The sequence below is a fragment of the Terrapene carolina genome, unplaced genomic scaffold, assembly GCF_002925995.2.
Source record: "Terrapene carolina triunguis isolate 2854851 unplaced genomic scaffold, T_m_triunguis-2.0 Scaffold69, whole genome shotgun sequence".
Taxonomy (NCBI): domain Eukaryota; kingdom Metazoa; phylum Chordata; order Testudines; family Emydidae; genus Terrapene; species Terrapene triunguis.
In genome coordinates this window covers 27,121,028-27,140,889 of record NW_020664420.1, presented here as the reverse complement: position 1 = coordinate 27,140,889, position 19,862 = coordinate 27,121,028, and the positions used below count along the sequence as shown (strand labels likewise).

General features: G+C 41.6%; 1 protein-coding gene across 1 annotated transcript in view; it reads right to left on the bottom strand.

Moving 5' to 3' along the window:
• MTREX (Mtr4 exosome RNA helicase) overlaps positions 1-19,862 on the bottom strand; it is an 83,520-nt gene that overhangs the window by 58,668 nt on the left and 4,990 nt on the right. The window contains exons 4-12 of the mRNA XM_026649091.2: positions 14,868-14,930; positions 14,224-14,336; positions 9,041-9,215; positions 6,266-6,356; positions 5,376-5,500; positions 3,561-3,659; positions 2,115-2,217; positions 1,825-1,956; positions 382-461 (exon numbers count right to left, since the gene is read on the bottom strand). Coding sequence (XP_026504876.1) covers positions 382-461; positions 1,825-1,956; positions 2,115-2,217; positions 3,561-3,659; positions 5,376-5,500; positions 6,266-6,356; positions 9,041-9,215; positions 14,224-14,336; positions 14,868-14,930 — 981 coding nt within the window. The remainder of the gene's footprint in view (positions 1-381; positions 462-1,824; positions 1,957-2,114; positions 2,218-3,560; positions 3,660-5,375; positions 5,501-6,265; positions 6,357-9,040; positions 9,216-14,223; positions 14,337-14,867; positions 14,931-19,862) is intronic.

Sequence of the window (19,862 nt, the reverse complement as noted above, 5' to 3'; positions counted from 1 at the left end):
AATTGGTACGCAGCTGCTCTGTTAACTCGACTTCACAAAAAAATGACAAGGCAAAATTTGATAAAGAATCAATATCAAGTACATCTGAGCAACTTTCAATTAAAAAAAGTTTTACACCTATTTGGAGATGTACACTTTATTAAAAAATAAGTCATTCAAAGTTGAGTAGAGAAAATTGAGTAGAGCTATGGTTCAAAACAGTGGTAAAGTATCTATACCCTTTAAGTTTTAATTTAGCCGTCACTTTCAATCAAAACAAGCTACTGACATTATTCACAACACTTTTCATAAACAATCCATCATATATTTACCTGCATCACATCAGGTATGAATTTTAGTATATGTTAACTGAAATTATTCTTAAGCAACCTCCACACTCACCTGAGGAAGTTTCTTGTCTTCATCAGAAAGACAGTCAATTGCATTATTAAATACTTCTTCAACCATCTTTTTTTCTTCATCTAAAAAAAGAAAACATCTACACATAAGCAAATTTTTTCCTGCAAATACAAACATGGTGGTATTGTAAACCATGTCAAATATAACTGCGAACTATTTTAAAGGTTTCAGCATTACTTTTTATAATGTAAGTTAGGAAGTCAGCATACATACTCAGCTAGTTAAAGAAAGTGACCTCCTAAATTTACCTGCCTTGTACAATTGAAACACATGTATGAGGTACCAAAATAAAGGGTATAATTATGCAGCTGTACACTTAAGCTAATTAAAAAAACATTTGCTTTATTTACAAACAAGTAGGGGGGAGAATTTTTAATTGCAATGATTACAGTCTGATGGTTGTACGTGTGGATTATGAGAACAAATATCCCGCTGCATATGACAGTGAATGCTACAATTAATTACACTGTGCCAGCATTGTGCAAAGACATTCTGTTGACGAGTAGACAAGGTTCCTGCCCTGAAGAGTTCACAATCTACGATGACTTCTATTACAGCTCCCTCTATACAGTTACTCCTAAAATTCTCAAAAAGTCTTAAATTAATCTTATTCTTTTCCCAAGTTAAGATGAAATGTTGGAGGGCTTTTTTGGGAGGGAAACTGAGCAGCTGAGGAAGATCAGTTTAGTTATGTTACGTGAGCAAGAAAAACATTTTTCTGCTTCTGAGAAATTACTCAGATGCCAAACTCATAACTCAAAAGACCGGGAAGGGAGGTGGGGGAACAACTTGGCATGTGGACAATCGTTTCTCAACTTGTGCAACTGTTCCTGATAGTAGCTGTACTATTACTGCTGTTCCAAGATGCACTGCAGGTAAAACTAAGGGCATGTCTACACAAACACTTACTTCATGGCAAACTGGGGTGTAAATCTTCAGCGCTCCGGTGTGCCATGTACTAACTGTCTGGGTAGGCCTTGCTCTAATGGGCACTAAAAATTCCCTAGGTCACATTGATGTACTGCTCATTCAAACCATAGAACATCAGTGTGCACTAGGAAACACAGAACACAGTAGCAGAGTCTACACAGACAGTTAGTGCACTATAGAATTACTGTGTGGCAAGCATGTGTTTACGTACCCATGCCATATCTAAGGTTCAGAATGAAAAGCCATCTCAACATTGTACGCTCATTAGATTCTCTAGTGGCGCCAGCAATTTCAACTACAATTAGCTTAATTTATTAAGACTATATATAACTGAAAAGTTCTGCATTTCCATATCTATGTATTGTAGGTCTACTTTTTCCACATTAGATACAAAAGTCTGAAATAAAGTAGAGATCTGACTAGAAAGGCCTCTCACATAATTTATGCAAACCTGCATTTAGAAATAAAACCACACTACAACTTATTTATCTGTACCTGTGTTGAAGTCTAATTTTGTCATCTGAAGTGCGTAGGCTTCACAATCTTTCTTACTGAAACTGAATATAATTACAGGCTGGAAATTCCTTTCCATGATCATCTTCACTATCTTAAATACATTTGATGGTCCTGCAAAGACAAAACATTAATTTAGAAGTTACATTAGCAGAAAAGTCTCTTAATCTAGACACATGCACTAACAGCATTCTTGTTTTCAGTTTTTAAATAACTTAATTCATCTTTGTATTATATAAGAACCATTTTAAAATACAAGGTTTCAAACTCACCTTTTGTTCCTCCTTTCCTGCCCTTCTGGTCTCCTTTTGCTAAGTCACCTGCATCTCTAAGTACTTGCATTGCTGTGTTAAAGTTATCTTCTCTGAAATCACCCTAGAAATTAATGTGACTTTTGTAAGCAATTTCACTTCCCCAATTAAAACTTTATAATGGGTCAGAAATAAGACATTTTAAGTCAGAATACAAAGCAAAAAAAATTGAAATTATTTATAAAAAAATAAAGTACTACCATAAATTAGCCTGCGACCCCTTTTATTGGGGGAATGTAGAAGCACGTTTGCATGCAAGAATATGAATTTACAGAGAAATTAACAAAGAAGCAGCATACTATGCTGCCTTTATTTGGCTCTGTATTATGATACTGACATAACTGCTGGACCTTGAATTATGAATAGCCTGATTTGAGTCTAGTACTGCTCCCAGTGACAATAGTTGTTATGAGAAGGGTCCTACCGAATTCACAACCGTGAAATCTCATCTCCCCCATTGAAATCTGGCTGTTGTAGAGAAGACCAGATTTCACAGAGCTGAGTGGTTAGAGAACGGTGGCTGCTGGCTGGGAGCCCAGCTCTGAAGGCAGCACCGCTGACAGCAGCAGCACAGAAGTGAGGGTGGCATGGTATGGTATTGCTACACCCTTACTTCTGCGCTGCTGCTGGAGCTAGCACTACCTTCAGAACTGGGTGCCCAGCCAGCAGCTGTCCTCCGGCCACACAGCTCTGAAGGCAGCAATGCAGAAGTACGGGTGGCAATACCGCGACCCCCCTGCAATAGCCTTGCGACACCCCCCCCCCATAGTCCCCTTTGGTTCGGTACCCCCACAATTACAACACTGTGAAATTTACAATTTAAATTTCTGAAACTGTGACATTTACAGTTTTTAAAATCCTATGATCATGAAATTGACCAAAATGGATCATTAATTTGGTAGGGTCCTAGTCATGAGATGTGTATTTTAAGATTTTGTATTTCTGGATCACAAGGGTTTTTTTGTTTTTGTTTTTTTACATGCAGGGGAGAAACAGTGTTGACAAAATAAGAGAACACTGCGGAGATAATCAAGTTAGCACCTCATGAGGGGGAAAGTTCTTACTCAAACTCTTGAGCACCTCAATGTGGCACATCATACCCACCTGAATTTTGGGACATTAAATAAAATAATTGCTGTGTTCTATACCACTGTAATGTTTAACAGCAATCAGAGCACCATGGTCAGAAGTTTGTTTTTCTTTTCTTTTTTTAAATGAAGGAGGGAGTTATCCCACATAGACCTATTTTGTCTGTCAAGCAGGTAGGGATAGGTTGAATCAGTGGTCAAAATTTTTGCCACAAGTTAATGGGTGGGAGGAAATTCAAAGCCAAATTTTGAAAAGGACAGTCTCATAATTATTGAAAGCACAGACAATAATCTTTCAAACAAACTAAATATGTCTTACATTTTCATCAACCACAAGGTGGAGTCCATCCCCCCCTGCTGGGAAGATATAATGTTGCAGAGGAGTAGGTCGATAATCTGTGTAAATCACGTGGCAAGGCTAAGAGGGGAGAAACAAAACAATTTACTTCTTTGCTACTATAAATATGGTATTTATTCAAACAATAAATATACCCCCTTGACCACAGTCTGGAGACAGCACTTTCCAGAGAAAAATCAAAAATATTTTAAATCCCAAAACAATAAAAGATTGTGATCAGTCACACTTCCCTTATTAGAGCACAATCAGGAATGCAAAACCACGTTTGCTTTAGACACTCATACATTACTGTCTGCACTGAGAGTTGTGTGGCAAGCTAGGGTGTGACTGTACAGTGCACCAGCTTGTATGCAGACACTGCTACAGTGCAGTCAAAGTCCCAGAGTAAATTTAGTAAACATAGTAAACTATGCTTTCAAGCAACATTATTCTAAGGGCTAGTCTACACTGGCAGCGCTCTAACGTGGCTTGTGTGGTCTTAAACAAAACAACAAAAAACACCTCCATGAGGGGTGTAGCTCCCAGCACTGGTGCACTGTCTACACTAGTGCTTTATAGCGCTGAAACTTGCTACGCTCAGGGGGGTTTTTTTTCACCCCCCAAGCGAGAAAGTTGCCTCGCTGTAAATTGCCAGTGTAGACAAGCCCAGAGTGAGTCTGTCTCACTCATTCACATGCAGGCACGCGCCCACCCTCTTAACCTCTCTCCATGGACACATGCACACCTAGCCTCCCCCCCGCGGTGATCTGCTCTCGGTTGCTGGCTGCTCCAAGCAGACATGCCCGAGCTGCTACGGAAGGGGCGCATGTTCCCCAGAGATTTCTTTGCTCCCCCATTTTTCTGCAGGGTGAAGAATTCCCCCAGGATTAAGATTCAAACCCTGGCTCGCCATATAGTAACTTGCCATGTAGACAAGCCCTGATGGAAAGTTAGGCCTAAAACATATTATCCAAAAGATTTATATAGTACTAACAGTGTCTCTTGGGGAAGGAAAAAAAAAATACAAATACTTTTCAGGAACACACAATTACAAGCTCAGTGTAAAAGCCTCAATTATTGGAGGGATACAGCAGTAAATAAGTCTCGCTCCAATTTAACGGTTACAAAGAAACCTTATGACTTAACAAATGCTGAGACCTACCAGAATATAAAAATCAAAACAACGAAACAAAGATTAAAAACTCCTAATTTCATTTCCACTTACTGTCACACATTGCGAAGAAATTTGCATTGTACCCCTCTCCCCAAAAAGCACACAAAGTATTCCTTTTATAAAAGATTAAAAAGTCACTGTGAACTTAAAAATTGTATTTTACACCAATTTCCTTTCCTAGGTTACTATAACTGGATTATTGAAACTCAGCGTTTTTAAATCCAACTCATGTTTCACGATTTATGCTTTTTACATTAGACAAATGATAAAAAAAAAAAATCTATTTTCTCTCATACACACCCCCACACACAATCTTTTTGTTCATGTTCTCTGTGCTGCATTGTTTGGGATGCAAACACTTCAGGGGAATGTTTACTTGTTTAAAGCAACTCCTGCATTAGGATTTTAAATATATAAACATTTATATTGTTTTACAAAACAGCAGATTTGTTTTTACATAGTCAAAATTTTGTGCCAATTTTGAGTTGACAACATCTCTTTAATTTAAACTGTAAAAGCACCACAACCTATCTAAGAATTCAGTTCCCATACACTTATCAGATCGTCCACTTTTTAAGATGGAGATCTTGTGGATCAGACCCCACCCAACAATGACTCCAGACCTGTTTATGAAGATGGCAAATCCATTCAGCAAACTGGCGGGCATTCGGAATAGTGGCAGAAAGAAACACATAGTGAACATTGTCAGGTAGCAAAATAATGGTCTCCTCCCAAACCACACCACGTTCTGAAAACAGAAGATGCACATGACAAATTATATGAAGGCTGCACAACCCCCCTCCCCACCTATTGAGTTCCAGGCACAAGCACTCTGGTCACTGCTGCTCTAATTAATTATTCCAGAGCAGACCTCACTAAGAAAAGCTGTGCCTAATTGATGGGCTGAGGAGCACTAAGAGGCTAATTAGGCCATTAGGCAGATGATACAAAAGGCACAGCAAAGAAGTAGGCTGAGGGGAAGCAGACAGACAGACACATACTGAGGCTATGTCTACATTACCGCGGTAAATCGACCTACGCTATGCAACTACAGCTACGTGAATAACGTAGCTGGAGTCGATGTACCTTAGGCCGAGTTACCGCAGGGTCTACACCGCAGGGGGTCGACGGGAGAAAATCTCCTGTCGACTTACCTTACCCTTCTCGTTGGGTGCAGAGTACAGGGGTCAGCTGGAGAGTGATCTGCAGTCGATTTGGCGGGTCTTTACTAGACCCGCTAAACAGACCGTCGGTGGATCGATCTCAGAGCCTCGATCCTGGCTGGAGTGTAGACCTTCCCTCACTCTGCTCTTCACTGATGACTCCCCAGGACTGTAGGTGTAAGGCTGTCCAGCATACAAGATGGTGGGAACACCATATAGGGTGTTTTACCAACAAAAAGGTCTCTGAGCTTTTTGTGGACTTGAGCAGAGGCAGGAGCGAGCAGGCCATGCCACAGATGGGAAAAAGAATATACTATTTACTTCATAGCAAAACTGTAAATACACCATACCTGAGTCTCTCATATAATGGATTTCATCAAATATAACCCAGGCAACTTCTCGCATAACTTCAGAACCTCTGTAGAGCATACTTCTCAAAATCTGAAGAAAATAAAAGGGTGCAAATGATGAATCTAGCACTTAAGTAACAATTATTACTACTGAATGTACTCTTTTCAAGGATCTCCTTAAGAAAGTTTCACAGAGATGTTTGGCTCATATTCATATGGCAATATGAAATCTTAATTTGTAATTAAAAAAACTATACATTTAGAGTTAGGCTATTAAGAAGAATATCAAATCTGTAGCAAGCTTCTCCTAGAAATAATTATAAGATACTCCTCACAATAAACTCTAATCATCAAACTCAACAACATGATTTGAACCTGTTCCCCCTGAGATATAGTGAAGGAATAAGGGGCTGAATTTATTGCCATTACTCTAATTCTCCATTTGATAGCATGTTACCACTAAATTTCAGGACCAGTTCAGCTTAATGTTCTTTTAAACCTTCATTCACCCAAAAGATGCCACACAGGTAATTATTATGTTAAGGGGAAATCCTTTAAAGCCTAAGAGTTCTTCCCACTCAAGTTTTTCTCCTAAAAACTATTTACTTCTTTAAAGTGACTTCTGCTTATTCCCACTTGTGGGAATCTATTGAGCAGTACAGCCCCCTCCAGAAAGGTAGGCTGAGAAGTTCTAACTAAACAAAGATTGCAGAATTGGTTCCAGAATAAGCATCTGACCTAGATGCCAAGCTGAGAGAGCAGTGGTGAGTAAATGTGTACAGCGAACTGCAGGTCTGTGTTCCACCAACTTCTAAGATGGAAACACGACAAAGACTTGCTATCAATGCTGCCTTAGCCACAGTGGGGTGAGTCATAAGATCCTGAGGAACTGACACCCAAGCTAACGTAATATGTCAAAGTACTCAATCTAATCTACTGATGCAGGGGATGAATGGAAGTAGCATTCCTTTTAAAAACTGATTCCCAAAAGCTATAAAAAAATCTTGCTAACTTTAAGTGCCTCAGTCCTACCCAAATAAAAACTTAAAGTCCTCAACATATAGGATAATTTTCCCCAGGTAATAATGAAATTTTGGAAAGACCATCAGGAGAGCAATAATCTGAGTCAGGTGGAATTCAAGACACCATTTTTTCTACAAGCTTGGACCATTTTATCCCTGTGAAATATGGTGACAAGAAATCAGCTGAGTATGCAACACTCACTCTTCTTGCAGATGTAACCGATTAAAAATACTGTCTTTAATAACAGGTGGACTCTCCAAAGGTCTCAAAAAGAGTTCATCAACCCTATCAGCACCAGGTTGAAGTACCATTTTGCAATGGCTTTTCTGACTAATGGGAAGATTGACATTTCAGGAGTCTTGTGACTTGACTGAAAACAATAGAACTGTTTACTGACAGATATGGTGAGAGTGTACGCAATTGCACCTTCATAGAAAAACAAGAGAGGATCAGAGGCCACAAATAATAAATAACCTAAAAAAGATTATATGGATGTAGCATACGGATATAGATTGGCTGCTCACAGAGAAAGCCATTTCAGAGCAGAGGGCTTTTTGGACTACAATAAAATTAGTCAGCCTCCCGTGAACAAACAGCAAGGTCAACTGAGATGTTCAGATATTCCTGAAAGAGCTGGTCTGATGACACCACTAAGAGAAACAGAAGCTTCCCTGAAAGATCCATTCATCAACACAGTCTAGACCAGTGTTTCTCAACCTTTTTGGGCGGGTGACCCTCTCTGAACTTAAAAAAAAAAAAAAAAAAAAAAAAGTGTGACCCGACCCCCGCCCCCCTTGAAAAAAATTGCAACCCCTTACCCAGAGCTGAAGCATTTCACATCGCTGTCTGTTACCCAACAAAGTTTGAAGACAGACAGCTCCATTTCTTGAGTCAGATCTACCATGGTCTAAGTCAAGGACCATGCACATCATCTCAAACCTGAGTAAGTCAGGCACCAGCCCCACAAAGCCATTGCCTCCTGATAGAGTTGTTGAGAAATGAGCAACACCTTAATTGCTGAGGAAGACATGGAAGCTCTGCTGCCTACTGGTGCAAGCTTGAGATGTGAAGCACTTACACAATGAGCAGCAATCTAGACTTCCCCAGGCAGAGGAAACAACAGGTACATGAATCCACTTCTGGAACTACAGGGAAGCATGAGACATACTACTGCAGTAAATCCTTAGTGACTTGATTGGCCATGAGAAAAAGGTCGAAGGATCATACAGTTAGAATAAAACCGTAATGTGCAATGGGGCACACTACCTAATATTTACTAACTAGCTAAACTACAACAGAACAGTAAATATGGAAGCATTACCATTCACCTGCAGCTAGCTGAGAAAAAGGAAGAAACTGCAATGTTTGAGGCCATGTCACCCTTTTACAATCTGGTTCCGAAAATTCAGTACTTAGAAAGGGAAAACATGCAGCCCTAACAGGCACTGCTTTCCAGAAGGTTCCTGAGGCACCACAGTGCCTGGGACACATCTCAAAAATGTGAACATACAGCAGTCATTTCAAAGTAGTTAATTCCCTCCCACCCGAATCAGAGACTAAATTGAAGGCAGGGGAAGTTGTGAGGGCAGAGGGAACTTAAAATGTTGTGTTATTTTTAAAGGTAATTCACCCAGTATAATCTTTGTTGGAAATCTTTCTGTTTCAGCCATTCTCAACAGCATGGGTCAAAAATACTCCAACAGAGACAAAAAGGAAAAGCAAAAGGACTAAGTACTACCTACTTAAACATACCTCTGTTGTCATTACAAGACAAGAAGCTGTAGGATTAATGGTGACATCCCCAGTCATCAAACCAACATCCTGAAATTCTTCATACATCTCACGATACTTCTGGTTACTCAGAGCTTTAATGGGACTGGTAAATATCACACGCTGTTTCTCCCTCAAAGCCAAGGCAATCGCATACCTACAATATAATATTAAATACACGTGAGACATTTACACCTTTCTACCCTTCCATGAAAAGTAAAAATCTATCACAGAAGACTGGTAACAAAATAGGAATCCTTTCACCTGTTGGTTACCAGTTTCAATTTAATCCAAGCTGGTAGAACTTATATATCATTGCACAGAGACTCTGTAAGTTACACTTGGCAAATTAGATTTGTTCAATAAGTTAAGTAGTGACTGTGACAGGTTATCCCCCACTCCGGGGTGCCACCTAATGTACAGGGGTACCACTGAGCCCGCCTGTTCCACCAGTCTGGGCTCCCTTACACTGACCTGCTGAGCCAGGCCCTCAGGCCTCCTCCAGTACACACGGTAGGGGGACACCCAGCTGCAGAAAGACACAGACACTGAGATCAGCTCTGCATGGAAAGACTCAGGTAGGGAACTGCCTAGCACACAAGTGTACACCTGCTCTGGAATGTAAACCCAAAATTCTATTGTCTTGCGCTGCACAGGGAACTGTATAGCGTAAGCTAACTGAAATTAGCCTCCTTCCTCAATGTGGAGGAAGATATACATAGCTTTTTGCCCCCCCCCCCCCTTATGAATTTCACAAACTGGTTTTAGAGAAAACAAAGCCAAAGTTTATTAACTACAAAGTAGATTTTAAGTGATTATAAGGGATAGCAAATAGATCAAAGCAGATTACTGAACAAATAAAACAAACACCAAACTAAGCTTAATACACTAAAGAAACTGGTTACAAGCTGTGCTCCCTGTAAGCTGCACGCTTGGGCAGCTGCCCAGGAGAGATTCAAATGCCACCGAGCTGATTAGCAGGGCGCACACAGCCGGCAGCGAGTGCTCCGTCCTACAGCTGCTCCCAGGACCCTCCTGCTGACTGTGCAGAGTGGGAGGGCGGGGGAAGGGGGAAGGGGAGGAGGGTGCAGATCTCAGGGTGTCCCCCTCCCTCCACCCCGTACCCCATCTCTGCAGAGCAGGGGAGAGGGGACACAGCTGGCTCAGGACTGAGTCAGGACTTGGAGCTGCTGCGGTGAATTGTGAGTGACTGAATGCCTTTCTTAAAGAGACAGTGCATTGTTTCTGAGATTTCCCCAGCAGTCAGTTCACACAGTTTCTCTCTCTCTCTCTCACACACGCTCTCTGTCTCTCACACACACACACACACACACACACATGCTGTCTCTTTCGCACTCACCTCCCAACACGTACTTGTATTATTATTGTTGTTGTTACTTCTTGGTACTTCCTGCAATGCACATATATTGTCTGTAATTTTATTCTTTCAAACTTTGTTATTTTAGTGTTTTGACTGGTCTATGCATTTCATAATTTTTATTTCTCTTACACTTAAATTTAATTCTCTGAGTAGGGAGTTCTAAAATGCCTAACCTGTCCTGGCTGAAGTAATTATCCCTATGGTAACTTTTTAAAAATATATATTATATCTAGGTTTTATGTTTCTACTGGTGTGGCGCACATTCCTTGGTGCACATAAAATTTATTCCACACATGGCTGGAAAAAATTAGAGGGAACATTGGTTACAAGCAGTAATTCACCCTAAATGTTGTTTTAGGCACTTCTTTCACAGGCCAGACACCTTTTCCAGCCTGGCCTCAGCTCTTCTCCACCCCTTTTGCCTTTGTTTCTTAGGCCTTGTCTACACTGGCAAGTTTCTGTGCAGTAAAGCAGCTTTCTGTGTTGTAACTCCCGAGGTATACACATTGTCAAGCCACTTAGTGTGCTGAAACTGCACAGTTGCAACGTTGTTTAAAAAAAGCACCACCCCAAGAGACGTACAGCTTTCTGTGCCAGGGCTACAGCACTGCGGTGCCAGTATAGACACCCTGGTCCATTACAGCACTGCAATTGGCCTCCGGGAGGTGTCCCACAATGCCTGTTCTTGCCTCATCGGTTTGAACTCTATTGCCCTGCCCTCAGGTGACCAACAGTCATCCCCACGACGTAAATTCCTTTGGAATTTTGAAAGTCCCCTTCCTGTTTGCTCGCTGATGCATGCAGTGGTCTCAGCGCATCTTTCCACGTGGCCATGCCTGCTCCACGCACCAGGCAATCCCCCGCTTGGAGCAATGCTGAGCTGCTGGACCGCATCAGCATTTGGGGAGAGGAAGCTGTCCAGTCCTAGCTGCACTCCAGCCTTAGGAATTATGATACCTATGGACAGATTTCATGATGCATGACAGAAAGGGGCCATGACCTGGACACATTGCAGTGCAGGGTCAAAGTGAAGAAGCTGTGGAAAGCCTACCACAAGGCAGGCGGGAGGCAAACCACCGCTCTGGTGCTGCGCCCACGAGCTTCCGGTTCTAGAAAGAGCTGGACATGATACTCGGTGGTGACCCCACCTTCACTGCGAAGGCCACTGTGGATACTTTAGTGGTTCGCCTGCCAGTCGAGAGTGGACCAAGCCAGGAGGAGGAAATCTTGGACGAGGACGTGGAGGGAGACCCAGGGGCAGAGGATGACTTGGAGGTCAGAGACGCATGCAGCCCGGAGCCCTTTTCTACCCCGGAGGAGACTAGCCAATCACAGCTGTCGGATCATGGCAAAGCACAAACAGGAGAGGAGACCTCTGGTAAGTGGATTTGATTTTGGGAATTGCTGAAGCGAGATGTTGGGGGCAGGAGGGTTGCAGAAAACAGGATTATGTCTGTATGATGCGCGTACCACCACATGCCTCGTCTGAGCGGCGGAACAGCCTGTTGATTGACTCCCTCACTTCACGGGAATCTGCCTCACCCAGGAAACTCTCATGGAGATACTGGGCAATCCGCTGCAGCAGGTTCTTTGGCAGAGCTGCTTTGTTTCTTGCCCATTAACGGTAACTTTCCCGCGCCACTCTGCCGTCACTGGGGGTGGGGGGAACGGACTATTGCTGCACAGAGGCAAGCCGCATAAGGGCCAGGGCGGAAGCCGCAGTCTTGGAGAAGACCCTCCCTTGATTCCCTGCTCACCCTCGGCAGCAAGATATCTTCCATAATGAACACAGCTTGTGGAAAATGTGGGGACAGGAATAATTATCAGGCCCCCCCTACAGTGCTGGCTCTCCCCAAGAGCCATGTGCCTAGTGTACAGTAGGGTCTGGGAACACTGATTTACCCTGCCCCTGTGGCTACTCACCATTTTGGGGGTCTTGTGGCTCATGTGTACTTGCCTGGGGTCAGCCAGTAGATGTTTTCAGCAGTCATCCCGGGCGGAGATTTAGTGAAGAACGATCCCTGATTAACTTATTTCCCTGCCTTAAATAGGATTTAAATATGGCAGGACTCCTTTGTTTCGCAGTTTGAACCCCACCCCCTATTAGTGGAAAAATACTAGTAGTCCAAGATGAAGTTCAGTACCAGGTGACATGATCACAGCGTCAAAGCAGCCGTGAGTCAAAGGCCATTTGAAGCATCCCAGGAAGATGGGAGATTAGCACCTTCAAAGACCTATTGTCCTCCCTAATGGTTCATTGACTTGTCCCCAGCTAGCCAGCCAGACTGATTGCATTTTGTCTGGTGAGTGTTCCCCAGGTACAAACATTTTTGTAATTGATACATAGTCAATATTCCTAACTGTAGATGCAAAATGATACATGCATACAAATAGGATAATCACATTCAGCAAATCATAACTTTTCCAATGATCTCTCACATGACTTATCTTGCACAAAACACATTAGTTATGCCATATTCATATCATAACAATATTTCTATGAAGAATATAGGGCATAGTGTCACAGTGACCTGAAATCCTTACAGAAGATAATTATAGAAAAAATGTTGAGAGAAAGCATTAAATGTGAACAAAGACTGAGCTACTGTTTTATATCAAGAGGTGCTCTCTCCAGTTAAGGGTAGAGCAGGGGTTCTCAAACTGGGGGTTGGGACCCCTCAAGGGGTCGCGAGGTTATTACATGGGGGGTCGCGAGCGGTCATCCTCCACTTTGCCAAACCCCACTTTGCCTCCAACATTTATAATGGTGCTAAATATATAAAAAGGTGTTTTAAATTCATAAGTGGGGGTCGCACTCAAAAACTTGCTATGTGAAAGGGGTCACCAGTACAAAAGTTTGAGAAACACTGGGGTAGAGGCCTCTTATTCCCAAACGAAAGCATAGGGGAAAATTTATAGAACTGCTTCCCATGCCAATATCCACATTCTATGGTTAAATAATAGACATCAGCCTACAATGAAGTCAAACCATTACCTCTCAACAAAAAACAAAAAAACAAAAATCAACAATTTGACTATGAATTACAGCCTAGAGACAGAAAACATAACATGGTGATTTTCTAAAATCAGTCAACCTGTGGGACTTGTTGCCAGGGAATGTTATGTAGGTCAAAACTTTAACAGGGGTCCAAAAAGAATTAGATAAATTCATGGAGGATAGGTTCATCTATGGCTATTAGCCAAGATGGTCAGGTATGCAACTCCATGGTCCGGGTGTCCCTAGCCTCTGACTGCCAGAAGCTGGGAGTGGGCAACATGGGATGGATCACTCAATGATTGCCAGTTCTGTTCCTTCTGAAGCACCTGGCATTGACCACTGTGGGAAGACAGGATAGGATATTGGGCTAGATGGATCACTGATCTGACCCAGTATGGCTGTTCTTATGTTCTTATCTAAATATCTGTGTTGCAACAAGTGTTTTCCTTTCATCCTACATAAAAAAACATCAACAGAAGCAGACTGTTTCCAAAAAAACAAAAACAAAACAGTCTAAAAATGGAGAAATCTTCCACCACTCTCACTTGGCTAAGCACAATGAAGAAAATAACTTTTGTTTTAAATTTTAACACACCTGAAGTGGTCAAAATATTTGTAAGTCATTAAGTCACACTGTACTACTGGCAACAGACTACTTTAGAAAGTGTGACTGATTCTACAGAACCTTTAAAAATTTTCCTCAAGACTGACATATAGTTCAGCAGAACGATCAGGGGAAACACCACACTATTCACTCTTACAAAAATCTATCACAAAATTACTTACTCTGCACACACAGTTTTGCCAGCTGACGTATGAGCTGACACTAAAACAGACTGATTGTTATCCACACAAAGAATGGCTTCTCTTTGAAAAGCATCAAGAATGAATGGATATTCCTAAAAAGAAAAAAAAAATGCATTTAAAAGAAACATACTTTATAGCTTAAATTTCCAGCCTCGAGTGAAATTTTGTGACTAGTTACCATCTCATCCCACTTGAAAATAGTATTTTATAATAGCTTTTTATTTAGATTTTGAATTAACTTACTTTGAGAGTTAAGTTTCAGAGTCTCAGCCTAATCCGTAACTGATGTAAAATGGCAGATCTAGGCCTTTATATGTTTAGATTTTGTATGGAGTTTATTACAAAAATAAAAGAAGAACAAACCCAGTTTATACCACTGGAGCCACTGAATGATGCTGCCAAATGGGTGGTGGAAACCAAACCAGAACAATCTCTCCATCTAGCTCTAACAAAAAATTACACTAAAGACAAACATTCATCTACTCATTCAGTGCAGAGACCAGTTTTTAAAGGTTTCCTTTTACGTCACTGCTGCCGATAGGGCCCATTTATCCCCATCTATCTATTTATAGCCTACAGGCTATACATCTGTATTTTTTTTTTCTTTTAAATCTAGAACACACCTTTGCAGCTTTTCCAGTTCTTGGCTTGAGGGCTATGAAGTCTTCATTTGCAGGAAGTGCAACCTGACAATACATATTTTAAACAAAAACAGAAAAAAACACCAAGTTTTAGAATGCTTTGTGTTCAAGGTGATTCTTAATTACAATGCAGCCACTCTGTCTCAAACTACTATTCAATCAGTACTATCAAGCTAAACGAAGAGGGTCAGGACTCAGGAGACAAACAAAACACAGGAATTTACTTTTGACTTTTCAACTTTTATAACACTGCTTCTTATGTTTTGTCAAATGCTCCCTTTTTCTCTTCAAACCCGTCTTTTCAAGCTATCACTAATAAGTTCCATTCCCTTCTTTTCCTGGTGTACCATCTACTGTTTTGTCTTGTCTTAGATTGTTAGCAATTCAGGATAAGGAACATTGCAATATATGACTGTAAGCTACTGTTTTACTACTCCTAGGGAAATTCTGCATCAAAAAATTAAAAATTCTGCACACATTTTAAAATTCTTCAAAATTATGCATATTATCAGTCAAAACAACACAATATAGTCACAACAGTTTCAATTATTTTGGCAATGTATTTCAAAATACCTGTCAGCAAGTATGTCGGTAACAATACAGACAAAAAAAAAGATTCAGGAAACATTTTTTGATAAATAGATTCCTTACTAGGCATATTAATACAGAACTTGATGTATCTTTGTTGACAGTTATATTCTTTTCCAATGAAATTAAATATTTCATTTAAACAAAGTCATTATACAGAAGTATTGTAACGACCTGACCTAAGAGGGCGCTAGCGTCTGTCATGTCTTGTCCAAGTTCAAGCTTCTATGTGTATTGTAAGGTTTTTGGGTCACACCACTGTAGCGGGAGGGGATTGGTGAGTTAGCGGTAGTTTAATTGTAGGATAGGAGGTAGTTAGCATGGGAAACGGAGACCCACAGGTAGCATGTGTATGTCGGGGCAAGTGCGTACATGCACATTTGTGTGGGTTAGGTTGTGTGCATGGTTCGCCAGCCAACACCCCTTTGTCTCCCGAAGTAGTAGGTGTGCCCCTGTGCCAGGTGTGGGCAGGAGTGTTGGGGGAGGCAGGGGGCAGCGATAGCTGGGAGGGTTCAGGATGACAGGGACTAAAAGAGGAAGGGCGGCGCCACTAGAATCAGACGCGCACAGAGTGGTGCTCAAGATGAAGTGCTACTGTACAGTGTGAGTGAGACTGCTGCACCCATCGAGAGGGCCTACGGTTCCAGCCTGTGTGTAAGCTGAAGTTATAGGGCTAGAGCAGGGGTCAGCAACCTTTGACAAGTGGTATGCCAAGTCTTCATTTATTTACTGTAATTTAAGGTTTTGCATGCCAGTAATACATTTTACATTTACAGGGGCTGGCGGACGGAACCCCAGACCAGCAGTGGGGGCAGTAGACGGAACCCCAGACTGGCAGTAAGCTGAGCCACTCAGCCTGCTGCCGGTCTGGGGTTCCGTCTGCCGGCCCCTGCCAGCCGGAGTCCCAGCCGCCAGCCCTGCTCAGCCCGCTGCCGGCCTGGCGTTCCGTCCATCCCGGCAGGCAGCAGGCTGAGCGGGGCTGGCGGCCAGGACCCCGGTTGGCAGCAGAGTGCCACTAAAAATCAGCTTGCATGCCGCCTTTGGCACGCGTGCCGCAGGTTGCCAACCCCTGGCCTAGAGAGACAGCTGTGAGTAGTGCTAAGCTAAGGGATCAGAGTGTGGGAGCACTGTTAGCTCAGGTAACAAGGGTTTATTGTTTTGGCATGGCACGGGTCAATAGAGGCTTAGACTGCCGTAAGAGGGAAATAAAAAGCTCCATGAGCTGTGCATTGAAATTCTACATCTGCCCATTATTGAAACAAACATTAGAGAAACCCTTCAACGTCACAGTAAATACTAAACAGCCTATTCACTACTCAGATCCTTTTACACTCTCCAAAGTTAACAAACGTTCTGTCTTTGAGTAATAACTCATTTAAACTACAATACAGAAAAAAGCCCCCCAATAACTATTCAGTATCTCCTAAACACATGAAAGTTAAGTTACAAGTACTTGGTAACCAATACCCTGAATTTCAGTTATAATCCTGGATTTTCATTTAAATTACATTACAGAAGACCAAACAGCAAAATAAAGTAGAATGTCATTTTAAATTGCTCAGCATTTTCACACATGTAAGTCATACATTTTTGCTTATCATTGTCAAGCGTTTCAGTACAATCCAGTATTTTCATTTAAATTATAGTACAGAAAACAAAGCCTTTAAATTTTTCTCACTTAGTGATTTCCTTCTGGCAGAAAGGATCAAATTGTACAGTGAAAAAATTATCTCTGCATCTGCAGAGTTTGAGACAGCATTTACACACTTCAAGGCCAGATTGGTGATATTTGGAATTTTCTTTCACTGAAAGCCAAAACACCTGGAGGTCTACAAAAAAAGTAGACTTCTAATAGCTTCAGGCACAATTTTTTCCCTGTACAATTTTAGCTCATGTTCAGTTACCTCAGAAAAAACAGGTATTGCTTGAAAATACTCACAGTGTTCTTGCACAATATAAACAGGATGAGGATCAAATAACTTACAAGCCTTCAGAAAATTCAGACCTGGTTGTCCAAATGACAAATATTTATCAAGCTTTTCAGAAGCTTCATGGAATGCCTCTTTAAAGAGATCTAGACAGGCAAGTTTCGGAGTGGTAGCCGTGGTAGTTTGTATCAGCAAAAAGAACGAGAAGTACTTGTGACACCTTAGAGACTAACAAATTTATTTGAGCATAAGCTTTCGTGGGCTAAAATCCACTTCAAAGGACGATCCCTCACTCTCAGAGATCTTGGGAGATAGGCCAGTCCTCGCTTACAGACAGCTCCACAACCTGAAGCAAATACTCACCAGCAACCATACACCACACAACAAAAACACTAACCCAGGAAGCTATCCTTGCAACAAAGCCCGTTGCCAACTCCGTCCACATATCTATTCAAGGGACGCCATCATAGGACCTAATCACATCAGCCACACTATCAGAGGCTCGTTCACCTGCACATCTACCAATGTGATATATGCCATCATATGCCAGCAATGCCCCTCTGCCATGTACATTGGCCAAACCGGACAGTCTCTACGCAAAAGAATAAATGGACACAAATCAGATGTCAAGAATTATAACATTCAAAAAACAGTCAGAGAACACGTCAACCTCTCTGGTTACTCAATTACAGACCTAAAAGTAGCAATACTCCGACAAAAAAAACTTCAACAACAGACTCAAACGAGAAACTGCAGAATTGGAATTAATTTGGAAACTGGACACCATTAAATTAGGCTTGAATAAAGACTGGGAGTGGAGGGTCATTACACAAAGTAAAACCTATTTCCCCATGCTAATTTTTTTCTCCTACTGTTACTCACACCTTCTTGTCAACTGTTTGAAATGGGCCATCCTGATTATCACTACAAAAGTTTTTTCCCTCCTGCTGATTACTCTCGTTATAGTTAGTATGGCAACACCAATTTTTTCATGTCCTCTGTGTGTGTGTGTGTATATATATACACAGTAGGAAGATATATATATAGATACAGATATCTATATATCTTCCTACTGTATTTTCCCCTGCATGCATCCGATGAAGTGGGTTTTAGCCCACGAAAGCTTATGCTCAAATAAATTTGTTAGAAGGTGCCACAAGTACTCCTTGTTCTTTTTGCTAGACAGGCAAGTCTTTCAACAGGAGATAAGTTTTCTGCCTCCCTAAATCTGAAGAACTCTGAGGTGCTTTCTGAAGGGAGCTCTATATATATGTGAAATGAAATATATCTGTAGTTCTCCCAGAAGATCAAATGCTTTAACGGTGCAAGGTTTCCTGCTCTCAAATGCCAGACTTAAACTGAGAATTTGTTCACATTTCTTTGCTAATAAAGAGATCTGTACTTTCAACAATGATACTTAGTTGGATCGTTCAACATTTTCTGAATAGTTTGCACCAAAACTGGGGAGCTGTTGTTGCTCTCTTCCCTAAAGAGCTCTTTGTAGAACTGATAGCTCTTAGAGTGATACTGAACAACATGGAACCAGCTGTTCCAGCGTGTTCCACCTGGTCTAGTAGGCACGGATGCTGTGGCATCTGGAGACTCCTCCTGTAGTTTCTGGATCATGAAACGATACTACTTCTCTTTCCTACTACCAGAATTACAGAATGTGTTTTTGAAGCACCTTACAAATGTATCAAACAGCTGAAAAGGCTTTCTAAATGATTCCCCAATTAAGTTAATAATGTGTGCCAAATACGTGATATGCACAGAATTTGGAAACGTAAACAGAATAAAATGCCTTTTTCATGTCACTAGTGTTGTCAGTATCAATTACTAGAATGTTTTCATAATCAATCTGGTACTCATTTACTGCTTTGACCTCAGCCTGTGAAACAGTTGAGTGATTAACAGCATCTAAAAACACTGTATCCACAAAAAAGGAGTTAACATGCCCACTGCAATCAGGTTTTAATGGTGCAAACAGTATGTTCAGAACTGATCTCGCCTCATCATCACAACATTCAAAGGTAACAGCGATTTTCTTGTCTTTAAGCTTCAGTTTTAAGTTTTACTTTTCTTCTAGGTCTTCTTCAGCTATCCCTTGATGCGAGCATGATGTCTGCCAAGGGGGTTCATTGGTGGGATGGACCGCAACCTTGTCGTGGTGGAGAGACTTGCGTGGGCTAAAGACCCTCAAAGCTACATTGTCCGGAGCTTTCATACTCCTGGTAGGGTCCCCCTTGGCGAGCAGGTCTGAGGCGAGGCTCCTGACTAACAGTGGTCCAAACTTCACAAGACCTCAACAGTGGATCAGGCATATATAGAGGACCTTTTAGTACTCTGCGGTTGTGAAGGCGGCAGCAGGAGGGAGGCCCTTGGTTGTCTTGGATCTCATTGCCACTGGGTCAGGGTTTTCCTCCTGTTAAGTCTCATGTGGTCACTGCCTGCGCACCAGTTT